Here is a 14,350-nt window from a genome sequence, read left to right on the forward strand (position 1 = left end):
GTATATTTATACACACACAGACACCGACACACTCACACACACACACACACACACATATATATGTAAATATAAAAAATATCATATATGTATACATACATATATATGTATATACATGTATGTATATACACACACACGCACACACACACACATATATATATAAATATATATATATATATACATACATATATGCATATATATATATATATATATATACATGTATACACATATTACATAAATACATATACGCCTTAAAAGGTAGTATCTGCACATGTATTTGCTCCTAAGCAGTTTAAGCGGCTGTGCTGTAGTTGTCGCCGATACAGCTGTGTGTATCCTGCTGTGAGATGTACACAGTATATACGCTTCTCATACTTGTAAACATTGAATCCACTGAGTGCTTGTGCACATACCTTTCACGTTGTAATAGCACTCGAATATGCGATTGTGATGATTTCGGGTGGTGTCTTGATTAGCAATTATGTGTTGTAGGCGAACAGTGACATTCGCATATTCGCCTACTCCTGTGTGATACTCTTCGCCTGGATAGCCTCGACGCGTGTTCGCATCTAATCATTCCTGGCTGAGTCAGATTGCAAATAGTCTTATATCTCATTTTCCACAGTCGAAATTTGTTCGTGGCAGCATATTTGGTACCCAAGTAGGTTGCCCAAAAAAGTATCACAACTTTGTTCTGCGATATACTATTTCTTGTATAACCTACTACTGCTCGAGTGTGATTTACATTAGAACAATCGTCGTGGCGAAATGCACAAAGCTAATAGAAGCTAATAATTTCTCGCACACAGACAATGGAAATACAGGGATCTGCTATGAGGTATGGTGTGATTCAACGTTAATCTGAACAAGACTTCGCAAATCCTCTGGGCCAAAGTTCATTTTCTGCATTGGCCGTGAGATTAGACTGGACCCAGTATTCTCTCAGGATTCAAATTTGGCTCATTTTAACTCGCACTTACAACCTAAGCGCCACACTTAAAATCATTTTACTTTTTGGTAATTCGTGTTCAGACCGGATTCGCAGGAGATTTGGAGTGCGCTCCCCGAGTGCTTGCGAGTATGATTGCCATTCTACTGAACAAACTAGGCTTAGGTATGATACAGCTGTCCCCGTCAATATACAACAATTCATTAACATGAGTCCTACGTACGTTTTTCGAGTGTGGTTGCGATAATACGTCTTGTCATGACTGTCATTCTAGTTCGCAAGCTTGGCTTAGGTAGGTTGCGGGTCTACGTGACATTGTGCCGATACTTTAGTTCTAGGTACCTTTTGCGAGTATGACTACAATATTGCTGAGCAAGCAAGACTTATTAGGCATGTCGCGCCAGGATGAATAACAGTTGGCTGAATAAGTTTTAGCCCAGGTAAGTTAGCGCGAGTCTACATTCCTATCACATGGAGGATAAAATCTGACACATGCCTCCATTTTCTATGTTGAAATGGCATCCAGAGATAGGCCTTTATGTTTACCGGGAAAGAAAGGGACAAGTTTAAATTCGCACGGTGTTGCTGTGCACGCTACTTATGCGCGGCCTATATAGAATGTGTCGCCAGAAAGCCACACCATATTGCATAATATTCGCGCACACCTTGTTATTGCAGAAATAGAATGCGAGGAAGCGGCGGCTGTACAAAAACCAGCCACTAAGCCTGTCCGAGACGTCTATGAGATGACATCAGTGTTCACCTTGGGCGAAGAAGGATTCCGATGGAACAGCCCATACGGCTCGCACAACTTTCAAAAGGTATTCAACTGCTCGTGCGATTAATATTACTATCCTATATATATATATTGAAATATGTAGTATTTATGTATAATACGGAAATTCTAGACCGGAAAGCTCCCCGAGATCGTTGTCGCGCTGACAGTATATACTCATGATCAAATAAAATCGTCATGACAATGTCGAGACCATCTGAGGTACACAGAATCATGCATGCATCTAAGGTTTACAAGTTCAGTAATATTCAAAATCAATTTTGAAGAATCAATGCCCAATTCTACAAATGGCTCAAACATACACCACAATCAACATGCAGATTCCTGGCAGTGTCCCGATTGGCTTCCACGGGGAAACACCACTGGTGGAAGCGAACGACACATATGTGATATTCCCCAAGGTGCCAGAACTGTGGTTTCTGGGAAAACCACTAGGCTGGTTGGCTAAAAAGCTCTAGACTCCTATAAATGCAGTATCGAGACTTCAATCTCCTACATGACAGTGTATCATATTTTTGGTTATATATATGCACACATGGACCAAATATTATTCACACACACACATACATGATATTTGCTAGGTCTAAACCTTGTACTTAAACTACTAGACATCGATGCGCTCGTAAAGTTCCGGGAACGTAATCTAAGAATTAGGGCGGTCAAAATATCGGCACGGATCGGAACAAACACTCGTTGGGTCACATTGTGCATACTTACAGAACGTATTCGACAAGTATACATGACTTAGAAAACAAAGGACTAGAATCATGTATACGCATGCGGGCGTGAGAATGCGTATCGCAGAAAATAGTTTCTTGTAATAAACGAATATGAGGATGATACCCGTGAAAAGATAATATGCTAAGCAACTTGCAGGTGGAAGAAGCACTCTTGTGTACATTTAAAACACAGATTGAACAACTTTAATAGGCTAATACAAGCAAACAATTCAGATCTCAAAGTGAATTCAACAGAAACACAGTGCATCCAACATAGTTCACGTGCTAAAGATGGACAGGGACATTTAATGCACCCTATTTTATTGTCTCCCAAAAAGAATCGGAATATCGCCATGAACATAGAAATTAACTATTCAGGACACTTACCGACACCAACATGAGTGTGATGAGTGCCGTAGACCATAAAATCGCTCTAGTGAAAAACGTACTCTGATAACTCAATATGCGCCCTAATGCACATTGCACCTCAAATTAATGCCAGTGTCACTACGAGATAAAACGTGGTTATAGTTAACCAACTCCGTATGCTCATATATAGATATGTATGTATATACATATATATAGATAATGTGGAGTAGGATTCATAAGCTAAACGTTTCCTAGTGTATGAAGTATGTAATCTGACAGGTTACAAAAGCCAACACATTTAAATAGTTTGTTCGCGACAACATATGAATGCATCTATGAAACGAGCCCTATAGACATACGTCAAACCAAGACTACTGCACGCTCGCACCATACAATCATATCCTCACACTCAAAGTCTTTTAGATCGGAACAGTTGCAATCGTAGGCTGGCATCCACCAAGTACGCACATCTATCTGCTCTCACGCATACGTAGGTAGATATAGAGCATGTAGGGATATATATATATATATGATACAAAATTGACTTGCTTTTGAATACATAACCGAATAAACGTGAAATATGTATGGGTATATAATTATACGAGATACATAATAATTCATTTGAGTTTTCAAGATTGACTATACTTGTATATAAATATTTATAAGGATCGCACGAATATACATTACTAGTATGTAAATGCAAACATACCCACATACATCTACATATATGTATATATATGCACACACACACATATATATACATACATATATGCAACATACGACAAATAGAAGTGAATACATGCAGGTGCATTTTCTATCTTTAACCCAGACAACAAACAAATATTGATGTACATATAGATACTTACGTATATAAACAGAAAATAAATTTTCATATAGTGGTATATATGCAAATGCGTGACATACACACGTGTAATATTAACAAACAAAACATCCGCAAACACATGCAGAAATGGAAATGCATGTATATACATTTCAAAACAATATTGATTCTGTATTGACAACAAATAGGGAACACGACTACAAGGTAGGTATTTGTGAACAATTATACCAATACATATCATACGAAAAGAACTTCTGGCCATGCAAGGTCAAAACCACTTATAATATAACGGCCAGATTAATATTAAAAAATCTCTATGCAAGCTCAAACGTGAATATAACAACCAAGTTGAATACTAAATGAACTATGTTCAAGCAAAGTCAAAACTCGTAGAATGTAACGGCCATATTGAATACCAAAAAATCTATGCAAGCTCAAGCACGTAGAATACGATCATGTTGAATACTAAAATATCTCTCTCCAAGCATGATCAAAACACGCAATAACAACCATATTGACCTCAAAGTATGAATACAATGAACAGCATACACCAATGCGCAACATACACACTGGCAATGAAAACCAAAACACCCGTGAATAAAATGTTTAACACAGGTATTTTAGTGGAGGAACTGATACTTTGCGCGTTGGTGGTCGAAAGATGCTAGCGAACACACGGCCCAATAGTATGATACATAAGAATTCTTTTGAGTCTGTACTATCACAAGTATGCAAATACATATTCACTTGCCCATTTACGTCTACATACATGCGTAGTGTTATTTATATATATATATATAATAACAAATAGAAGTGAATACATGCACGTGCATATTTTTTCTTTATCCCAGACAATAAATAAATGATGTACATATAAATACTTGCGTATGATAACATAGTTGATAAATATCCATATATTAATATGTATATGCAAATGCACACACGTGTACAGTAGCATTCAAAACCCTTACGCCCAAAAATAAACGTTCAACACACACCAGATATTTTCGCGAAGGAACTGCTCCTTTGCGCGTTGCTAGTCGAAATGAATCTGTCTACAAAGTTGTTAACTAACGCACACAATGTTGTTGAATATATGATAAACATGATGCGTACGTCAAGTATTTTCACGATGTGATCGTGATATTCCCGAAGTTTCGTGTTTTGCTTGTGGAAGGCTGAATCCATGGACCTCATAGTCTGTACTAATTATATTGGTATACAAACTAGTGATCCAAAGAACGCACGGGTACACGATATATATGATAATATACGCGCATGAGATAACCACTCAGCACTCACAGCAGTGATGGGTAGTCACTAGTGGAGTTCTACTAAATACGTTCTACACAACAACCTATGTTTCCGGTCTCTTCTAGGTATATATTCCCATTGACACATATTGATATATGTAAATAATGACATTGGCTAAAAATTCCGGAAAAGTCACTATATACCCCAGCAAAGTGGTCGCTATGCTGAATCATTGGGCGGCGGTATTGGTTAGGGGTTTATCAAAACCGGGACGGGCTTGACCCGATTCACGGTACAATATTGTGGTCCCGGTATTCTGAGCGTCCTCCAAAAGCCGGGAAAATTTCAGAATCCCATAACTTGGGTTATTTTTGGCGTCGCGAATCAGGATCAATCAATCCATGTGGTAGTGTGGTAGAGCGCTCTATTTATGAGTGTGGCTGTGACACCGAAGAACTGAGTTGATTTGCATTGGAGTTTGGGTCTTTGGGAGTGCCAAGTTTTCGCACACTAGAAGAGAGAAGACAGTCGACGCTTGACAAATATTAAATTATTATTTCTGGCCTCTCGACTTTCGTGTGCAAATTCTGGACTTTCGTGTGCAAATTCTGGACTTTCGTGTGGGAAGTTCGTGTGGGACTTTCGTGTCATCGTGTGTGTCGTGCCAAAAAGTATACAATTTTATATACACCACGCACAGAAAAAAGCAGGAAACAGTAAGCATATATAAAGAACGAGTCATGTTTCACATTCGCCATATTTTGTATCTATCGTACTTTACCACTATATATAATACATATACATCAATATGGCTGAAGCACCTAAGAAGGAGACCTTCGCCTTCCAGGCTGAGATCGCTCAGTTGATGAGTCTGATCGTCAATACTTTCTACTCAAACAAGGAGATTTTCCTGCGTGAGTTGATTTCCAATAGTTCTGATGCTTTGGACAAGATTCGTTATGAATCTCTTACAGACCCCACCAAGCTCGAGGCGGAGAAGGATCTTAAGGTTGAGATCATCCCCGATGCCGCTGCTGGTACACTTACCATTATCGATACAGGTATTGGTATGACCAAGGCTGATCTAGTAAACAACCTGGGTACCATTGCCAAGTCCGGGACCAAGGGTTTCATGGAGGCATTGACTGCTGGTGCCGACATCAGTATGATCGGACAATTCGGTGTAGGTTTCTATTCCGCATACCTGGTTGCCGACCGTGTAGTTGTGCGATCAAAGCACAATGACGACGAGGAGTACATCTGGGAGTCTACTGCTGGTGGTTCGTTCACCGTAGAGGTAGCTGAGGAGCCCCGCCTAACCCGCGGTACCGAGATGGTACTGTACCTAAAGGAGGACCAGACCGAGTTCGCTGAGGAGAAGAAGATCAAGGAGATCGTCAAGAAGCACTCCGAGTTCATTGGATACCCCATCCGCCTGCAGGTGCAGAAGGAGAAGGATGTCGATGTTGAGGAGCCTGAAGAGGAGAAGAAGGACGATGAGGACGAGACCAAGGTAGAGGAGGTCGATGAAGAGGAGGAAAAGAAGGAAAAGAAGACCGAGAAGGTCACTTACAATGAGATGGAGGAGCTTAACACTAACAAGCCCATCTGGACCCGATCCCCCGAGACTGTGACCAAGGAGGAGTACGCCAGTTTCTACAAGAGTCTAACCAACGATTGGGAGGACCACTTGGCCGTAAAGCACTTCGCTGTCGAAGGACAGTTGGAGTTCAAGGCTATTCTTTTCGTCCCCAAGCGTGCACCATTCGATATGTTCGAGAACCGAAAGAAGCCAAACAACGTAAAGTTATACGTACGCCGTGTGTTTATTATGGACAACTGCGAGGAAATCATCCCCGAGTACCTATCTTTCGTCAAGGGCGTTGTTGATTCCGAGGATCTTCCTCTTAACATTTCACGCGAGACTCTACAACAGTCCAAGATCCTTAAAGTCATTCGCAAGAACATTGTCAAGAAGGTACTTGAGATGTTGAACGAGATTGCCGAGGACAAGGACTCATACAAGACTCTATGGGAGCAGTTCGCCAAGAACATCAAGCTCGGTGTACACGAGGATTCCACCAACCGAAGCAAGCTTGCTGAGCTTCTTCGTTACTCTTCATCCAAGTCTGGTGAGGAGATGACCTCTCTAAAGGACTATGTCACACGCATGCCTGAGCATCAGAAGGATATTTTCTACATCACTGGAGAGTCTAAGGCTGTTGTGTCCACTTCTCCCTTCGTGGAGAAGGTCAAGAGAAAGGGATTGGAGGTTCTATACATGACTGACCCCATTGATGAGTACTCTGTACAGCAGTTGAAGGAGTACGAGGGTAAGAAACTCGTGTCTGTGACCAAGGAGGGACTAGATCTTGGTGAGGATGAGGAAGAGAAGAAGAAGCAGGAGGATGACAAGGCTGCTTACGAAGGTCTGTGCAAGACCATCAAAGAGGTTCTTGACGAGAAGGTTGAGAAGGTTGTTGTTTCCAACCGATTGGTAGACGCCCCATGCTGTCTGGTTACTGGTCAGTTTGGATGGTCTGCCAATATGGAGCGCATCATGAAGGCACAGGCTCTGCGTGATTCTACCATGGCGACCTACATGGCTTCTAAGAAGACTATGGAGATCAATCCCGACCACGCCATCGTCAAGGCTCTTAGGGAGAAGTGTGCGTCCGATTCCGGAGACAAGACCGTGAAGGATCTAGTGTGGCTTCTATACGAGACCGCTCTGTTGACCTCTGGTTTCAACTTGGACGAGCCCACGACTTTCGCTGACCGAATCCATCGTATGATCAAGCTTGGTCTACAGGGACTTGGTGTATCGGTTGAGGATGATGCGCCTGCTGGAGAGGCTGATGAGGATGACATGCCTGATCTTGAGGACGACCATGCTGATCAAGAGGATGCCTCAAAGATGGAGGAAGTGTAAGTTATATGTACTTGCTGTATTCTTTTGTGCTTGTATTTGTTTTCCGGTCCTGTTGGGGGGTGTTTTTGCTGTTAGTTACAGATTGTACTTGAGGGTTTAATGTATTGTAATTGCGTAATCTTTCATCTTTGTTCATTCGACTCACACTTATTTCTCTCTTTACCTACAGTGATTAAATAAGCCGCCTCTCCTTGGTGAACAGTGCAAACTCCGATTACGATTGATTACTTTAGAAAGAGATGAAAGCTCGATGTGCTTGGATTTAGCCTTGGACGTCTGGTACGCCTTCAGAATATATAAGCAGAACGATGCCCCGAAGAACCTATTAAGATATATGCTAATCTAAATGTAGGCAAAGTGGTACCTGTTTATGGCAACTTGTATAAAGAGCCTGAAAGAAGGTGCTTTACTTCGGTCTACATTGTCATGTACCGTTTAGAGAACACCGATGTAATAAAAACACAGAATAGTATAATATACATTGTCTCGAATGTATGAACGTATTCGTGGCGTTGAATGTCATAGTTGTTGTGCCGAGTATTTTCATACCGACTTTCAAATGCGTTACTTCTGTACTAGTGCACTATATATATATATATATATATATCGCGATAGAAATATATATCTAGTTACTTATAGAGTATTTCATCCGTGATATTTTGCTTACTAGTTCATGTGTGGACACGAATCGGTGAGTGCATGAGTGCTTAGTCATAGATTTGTTGCGATTGCTAGTTTGGCCGGTAGGGTATTCTCAGTTGTAACCTCTGTAAATATCGATGTTACATTGTAATCTCAGTAATATCGATGTTACATTGTAATCTCAGTAATATTGATGTTGCATTGTAATCTCAGTAAATATCGATGTTGCCTTGTATTCTCAGTAAATATCGATGTCGCATTGTATGTTGGTGCACGAATATTATATCCGCAACATTGCTTACTACTTCATATGTTTACACGAATAGCAAGTGTTTAGCTTGAAGTTAGCGCAAAAGCTGTTTTGTTCAGCAGTTAATCTCGGTAAATATCGATGTTGCGTTGTAGTGTGTTCTTTTTACTTTGTAGTATGATGTTTAGATATATTTATATCGAAAACTATTCAGGGCCGTCGCGAAAACAACACACTCTGTTTTGGGTTAGACGCTCGAGTACTTAACGCATCCGCTGTACTGAAAGCGATGCTGCAAGTATACACCAACTTTTCGATACGAAACGTCTTATCGTACGTTCAAACGAAGAAGAAACAAGTGACAGTTGTTTACATTTGTTCTTTATTGGCACTTTTGCTAGCGTGTGCAAAATATCAGCGCACGCTTTTTTACAGTTCATAGAGTGTTCAGACTCTTCATGTATCTCCGTTGGACATGTCGCGGACTTTCATACTTACAAAGTACTTCAGACTCTCGGGACAATGATGACTCTACTGCATTGCTTATGTTTGCACGGCGTACAGCACCATCTGTCACACAGAAGAATCCGAAATGCAGTTTCGGTTGTAGTAGAGAAGCCAAATCAATTTACCTTTCTATTGAATGTTGCGCAAGTCCAACCGTCTATGTCTGTTTTTGAACCTATTTTTTAGCCTGAAACAAGCTTTACATATAGTGCATTGTATCTTTCGTCTTATTTTGGTATTGTCACAGTGTTTCTATTTGTGTGTGACAGTTCATAGTCAATATGAAGTCCTTTATACACACCACACCCTGCTCATGCTGCTTACTTTGCACAATTCGCTTTAAGCAAGCGTGGACTTGGCCTCTGCACTGAAGGAAACTTGTCCTGCGAGATCACAGATCTCGTCTTTAGCATCTCTCAAGTTGAGTACACTTGAGGTCTTCTCGAGGTTGACTTTGGAAAAACCACCACAGTGTTCGTATGCTTCCACATACCCATCGTCCTCATCGTCGTCACTCGCAATGCCCTCGTCATCATCACTCTCCACGTCCTCGGATGTGTACAGTCCCTCTGTCTCATGCAAGAAGTCATTGTTGACACCGTGGAACTCCTCCTCCTCCTCATCCGAGTCACTCTCAAACTGGAATTGAGTCGCATCATCACACGCACTACTGCTCATACCAGTCTGGTTGATCATATTGGACAGATTTTCGGATGAATCGGTGAATGCCGAATCCACACTATTAGATCGACTTAGTGCTTGCTCGGCCTGTCTGCGTTTCTCCAGGGCAAGAGAGTATTCGCGATACTTCTTTCCAGTCTCCATGGCTGTGTCTTTGAGAAGTGAGAAGCGACGCAACGAGAGGTTTTTACTGGCACCTTCAATCTGCATCTTATTGATGGTGATTTTGTAGATCACGGAACACTCTTTCAGTTTGCGCAGACACTCCTGGCCGTCTGCGGCATAGCTCTGACTATCGTAGAGTGACATTTTGTGTTGAAGCGAATAGGCGTGTATTAGGGTCAAAGGATTTCGGTATAATGGAGTTCTAGTACACGTTATCCGATTGTAGCTATGCTATACTTACAACACTTACAATGTCCACTACTAGTGCAGAAGTGTCTTATCAGCGGATATCATCGACTAGATTTATAGTCAAGCAATCTTTTCCTTCTACTTGGTAAAGCTAATAGAGATGTAGGAATGAAGTAAAAGCGGGTCGTGGAATATCCCGTCTCCCCAGACGACTACAAATCTATATATAAAACCTTATCAATACTAAATCGGTCCTGTCTTTGTTCTTGGTCCACATTCCTAAAGACAGCGGAGCGCATTCCACTGGTGGAAGGACACCGATGCTGTAGCTACTACTACAGAAGGAAGTAATTAGGGATAAGGGTAGTACCTACAGCTGAGTATACCATACATGTTATATACATAATAGCGACATATTTTACACCGTTTAGCCTAAAATTGCTGGTCACTCCGGACTCCGGAGACTGCAGGACCATTCTCTCGTCGCTGTATAAAACCGTAACCTGGATCAATAAGCTCAATACCCAATCGCTCAATCGCATGACGTGTAATTAAATCTTGTGACCGATACTCACTAATCACTAATAATGGTCTAATAGTATCGCTTTGTAGAGTTTATAATGTATGTTGTAAAAATGTGCTTTGTAATAGATTACTCAATTATCTGCTATTCATAGAAGCCTCTAGGAAACCTCCTAGCGACTCCGTTACCCAGTAGGTCGGAAATGATGACCAATCACAAGCCACTATTACTTGAAATTTTACAGTCTATTTATAAATACGAATAAATACTCGATATATAAATTCAGTTCCATTACATGAACATTGAACCATCTGCTGTCGACTGCCGATTCAGCCGCAACTCGCGAGTGAGTGCCGAGTTGCCGACTATCTGCGCTTCCAACAAATGTATTCAATCCTCATATTCGTAGTGACTTTTCTCTACTACTAGAGAGAGAGAGCAGATTAGCAGAAGTTTAAAAAAAATGGTTCTCTTTCTACTACGAAATTCGATAGAAGACGAAACAGCCCTCTTTTTTTAAAATGCTTCGTTCATTGGTAATAAAACCCTGGGAGGCATGCACTCCAGCCAGAGAGCGAGATTTTATACACGGGGCATACATCCCATTCAAGGGGTTTATTGTGATCACTAACGAGCTAGGTTTGTAATTCCAATTTCATAGCACAGATATCTCCTTGTCGAACCCAAGATAAGTGGCAGAGTGCCATAGTCCACGTTTTCTCTGATTGACAATGAGATGCCGTAAGTTTCTATCAACGTCCACAGGAGAACTGTACGTGGAACTGCTTTCGCTGAAAGCAGCCATATTCTTAGCCGTACATTTCATGTTATATAACGGCTGTATAAGAGGAGAACAATGGTGCTAACAGCTTCCACCCATGGGTAACGATCTCTAATGGGACTAAAGGTCAAGCAGAAGTACACATAGATTATCCACACCCATCGTCCATAATAACCTCTGTTACATAGTGCGTGGTTGATACAATTTTTCAAATCTGCTCGTTCGACTAAGCCTGCTCATTAGACTACGCAGAGGCACTATGCTACAGTATGCTAACCATCAATGTGGCACGAATTAGAAGGTAGTTGAGGGGGGGTTGTGCCAGCATTCCTAGAATTGCCGCACGCTTCCTAGGAGTATGTTTAAACAACCACTCAACGAGCTCCAATTCTCTATTCGTCGTAGATCCAGATCAGAACATCATCGCCGAACTGGCCATAGGTACGTACAAACAGCATAAATACATAAGACACGCCGATACCCCTGCACTCTAGAATTCGCCGCACAAGTCCCCACCCCAAAGTGTCCTCGACGAAGTATTCATCTTTAGACTCAGTCCGAATGCACATGCTACGCTTGTTGAATGCCTCAGGTGGCGCATAATTGGTGCCACGAATCCCTAGCACAGACACGCCACAGTGTTAACTCGTAATTAGTCGGCATAGACAGATGCTCATCCTTTGAATTGCTGTCGCTTGCCACGTGACTTTACTCTCTTGCCGCGCTTTCGCACAGCTTCAGGCAACAAGCTATCCCTGATGGTAAGCCCAGTTCCATTCGGTACAGATACACCAACCGTTGCAGGCGAGTCCGGACCGGTAGTGACACTCACCCACCCGATACCTGACATGACGATGTCTTTCGCACTACAAATGTGGTAGGAACAAATGCATTTAGATACATGGATATATTTCTGACAGAAGGTAGACGACTTATACTGATAAATGCATACAAGCACGCTTATTTTAACGACCGATCGCTTAGTGACGAATGATAGGTTACCATTCGTATCGTCAATACGAGACATACATATGTTGCACAGCGCTGTAAGTGCGACCTAGAAGGTATCGCTATATCGTTCTGCAAGGTAACGAAAGCAGCACACAATATATTCAAATCGACACATTCAGCTACAGAACTATATTATGCGAACCTACCAGGTATCCCAATCCAATCCTTCAATCCTAAACTTCTGTCTGGACAGTTTTGGGAACGATTCCATTCGCTCAGTTCCCCCAGAGGGTATATTGAGAATATTTGTGCCAGGGTTGCCAGCATGCTTAGCGTAGACTTCATCAGCACGGACACTATCTGTTGCATGAATATTTATCTTCAAAATGTACGGTTGGGAAGAGGCAAAGAGAGAAACACACTTATGAGTGCTCATTGATAAGCAAAATGTACTATATTGAGAACCCCCCCCCCCCCCCACACACACAATCGGGGAGTAACGACAAATACACATGGCACCAATTGATCCAACTCCCCCCCTTCCTCCTCAAAAATAAAGAAAGAAATAGAAAATGAACCAAATAAACCAAACAAACTTTGACCTTGCACACCTCTCGGCTGGCAAAGACCGTCAAGTATGCGGTCCTGGGGGCCTTGCTGCTGGCAAGTAATGCCGGCTGAAGCAGTTCAATCTTAGCAAGCCCTCCCACGAACAAGCACTGTCCAGTCTTGAGCAGAAAGGTACGGGGAGCCAATGCAGATTGCCCATTCACTTTCTTGATTTCGTCATAAGTCAGGTTATGGATTAACTGGAAGAGAGAGAGAGAGAGACGATGGGTAGAGAGAAAAGAGGACGGATCAAAAACGTGCTTGGCTGTCAGCAGTGAAGAGCGTAGTAGGTACGTCAACCATAGTCAGTCTCGAGCATTAATTCCGCGTACGTGTACGGCGGGTCAAAAATTTGCGATAAGCCTCCGACGACGAAAATCTGCACATAGCTGAGAAGGGCAAATAGATCGCAGTACACAACAAGGATGTGACAGTTGTTACCCATGGGGTGCACCATAGGAACACAACAATATTACTGATGTAGTTATCAGAAGAAGAGTTCCAACCCACCTGATCTGTTTTGAAGATACCAGGGGTATCGAATATCATAGCTTTGGCCGTTTTCTTCTCCCCCTGACGCTTCGCATCCCTGTCTCGCTTGTTCTCTATGCCTTTGTCACCCTTTTTCACCTTGGGGGGTACATATGGGATACCAATTAAGCTGATCGTGGTGCCCGGCAGATTGGAGACCTGTGTCAACGTCAAGTTAGGAAAGCAGAGTCATCATCTATTGAGTACAAGTCATATCCATGAAAACAACCGTATAAATATAAGTGTAAAAGCATATAAAAATATGTAAAAGCATATAAATGTAAGTGTAAAAGCATATAAATGTAAGTGTAAAAGCATATAAATATAAGTGTAAAACCATATAAATGTAAGTGTAAAACCATATAAATGTAAGTGTAAAACCATATAAATGTAAGTGTAAAACCATATAGGTATATACCTACATAAGGAGATACACAAATAAATCGAGATGGTATTTGCACGCATAGATCGAAAGGGCGGGTTCTGAACAAATACGTTTTTGGATATAGAGCACTAAACAAGCATAAGAACTTTGGACCACGCACACACGCACACACACATATTTATACATACATTAATAATACATACTTATATACACACATGAATACATATATACATAAATACACGCACACACACACACACACACACACACACACTATATATA

At 41.5% G+C, this 14,350-nt stretch overlaps 4 protein-coding genes across 4 annotated transcripts in view; 2 read left to right on the forward strand and 2 right to left on the reverse strand.

Moving 5' to 3' along the window:
• SARC_08255 (hypothetical protein) overlaps positions 1-2,200 on the forward strand; it is a gene marked incomplete at both ends in the record, with an annotated part of 5,757 nt that extends 3,557 nt beyond the window's left edge. Inside the window, 4 exons of the mRNA XM_014297776.1 lie at positions 807-835; positions 1,030-1,111; positions 1,625-1,767; positions 2,063-2,200. Of these exons, the coding sequence (XP_014153251.1) occupies positions 807-835; positions 1,030-1,111; positions 1,625-1,767; positions 2,063-2,200 (392 nt within the window). The remainder of the gene's footprint in view (positions 1-806; positions 836-1,029; positions 1,112-1,624; positions 1,768-2,062) is intronic.
• Positions 2,201-5,656: 3,456 nt separating this feature from the next.
• Positions 5,657-8,414, forward strand: SARC_08256 (heat shock protein 90). The gene is made up of 2 exons (XM_014297777.1): positions 5,657-7,853; positions 8,027-8,414. The coding sequence occupies exons 1-2, from the start codon at positions 5,734-5,736 to the stop codon at positions 8,031-8,033; spliced, it is 2,127 nt and encodes a 708-aa protein (XP_014153252.1). The 5' UTR covers positions 5,657-5,733; the 3' UTR covers positions 8,034-8,414.
• A 478-nt stretch (positions 8,415-8,892) lies between these two features.
• On the reverse strand, positions 8,893-10,473 carry SARC_08257 (hypothetical protein). The gene has a single exon (XM_014297778.1). The coding sequence runs from the start codon at positions 10,244-10,246 to the stop codon at positions 9,596-9,598; it is 651 nt and encodes a 216-aa protein (XP_014153253.1). The 5' UTR covers positions 10,247-10,473; the 3' UTR covers positions 8,893-9,595.
• A 930-nt stretch (positions 10,474-11,403) lies between these two features.
• Positions 11,404-13,915, reverse strand: SARC_08258 (hypothetical protein). The gene is made up of 4 exons (XM_014297779.1): positions 13,666-13,915; positions 13,158-13,355; positions 12,753-12,925; positions 11,404-12,461 (listed from the first exon to the last, which is right to left on the reverse strand). Exons 1-4 carry the CDS (start codon positions 13,702-13,704, stop codon positions 12,269-12,271), a joined length of 603 nt encoding a protein of 200 aa, XP_014153254.1. The 5' UTR covers positions 13,705-13,915; the 3' UTR covers positions 11,404-12,268.
• Positions 13,916-14,350: the final 435 nt, after the last annotated feature.

The sequence above is a fragment of the Sphaeroforma arctica genome (genome assembly GCF_001186125.1).
Source record: "Sphaeroforma arctica JP610 unplaced genomic scaffold supercont1.725, whole genome shotgun sequence".
NCBI lineage: Eukaryota > Ichthyosporea > Ichthyophonida > Sphaeroforma > Sphaeroforma arctica.

Excerpts from the sequence above, each read along its gene's own strand:
- SARC_08256 (XM_014297777.1), top strand. The coding sequence starts at position 5,734 with ATGGCTGAAGCACCTAAGAAGGAGACCTTCGCCTTCCAGGCTGAGATC.
- SARC_08257 (XM_014297778.1), bottom strand. The coding sequence starts at position 10,246 with ATGTCACTCTACGATAGTCAGAGCTATGCCGCAGACGGCCAGGAGTGT.
- SARC_08258 (XM_014297779.1), bottom strand. The coding sequence starts at position 13,704 with ATGATATTCGATACCCCTGGTATCTTCAAAACAGATCAG. Across the intron at positions 13,356-13,665 it reads GTATCTTCAAAACAGATCAG|TTAATCCATAACCTGACTTA; the intron begins GTGGGTTGGAAC and ends TCTCTCTTCCAG. Across the intron at positions 12,926-13,157 it reads CGGTCTTTGCCAGCCGAGAG|ATAAATATTCATGCAACAGA; the intron begins GTGTGCAAGGTC and ends TACATTTTGAAG.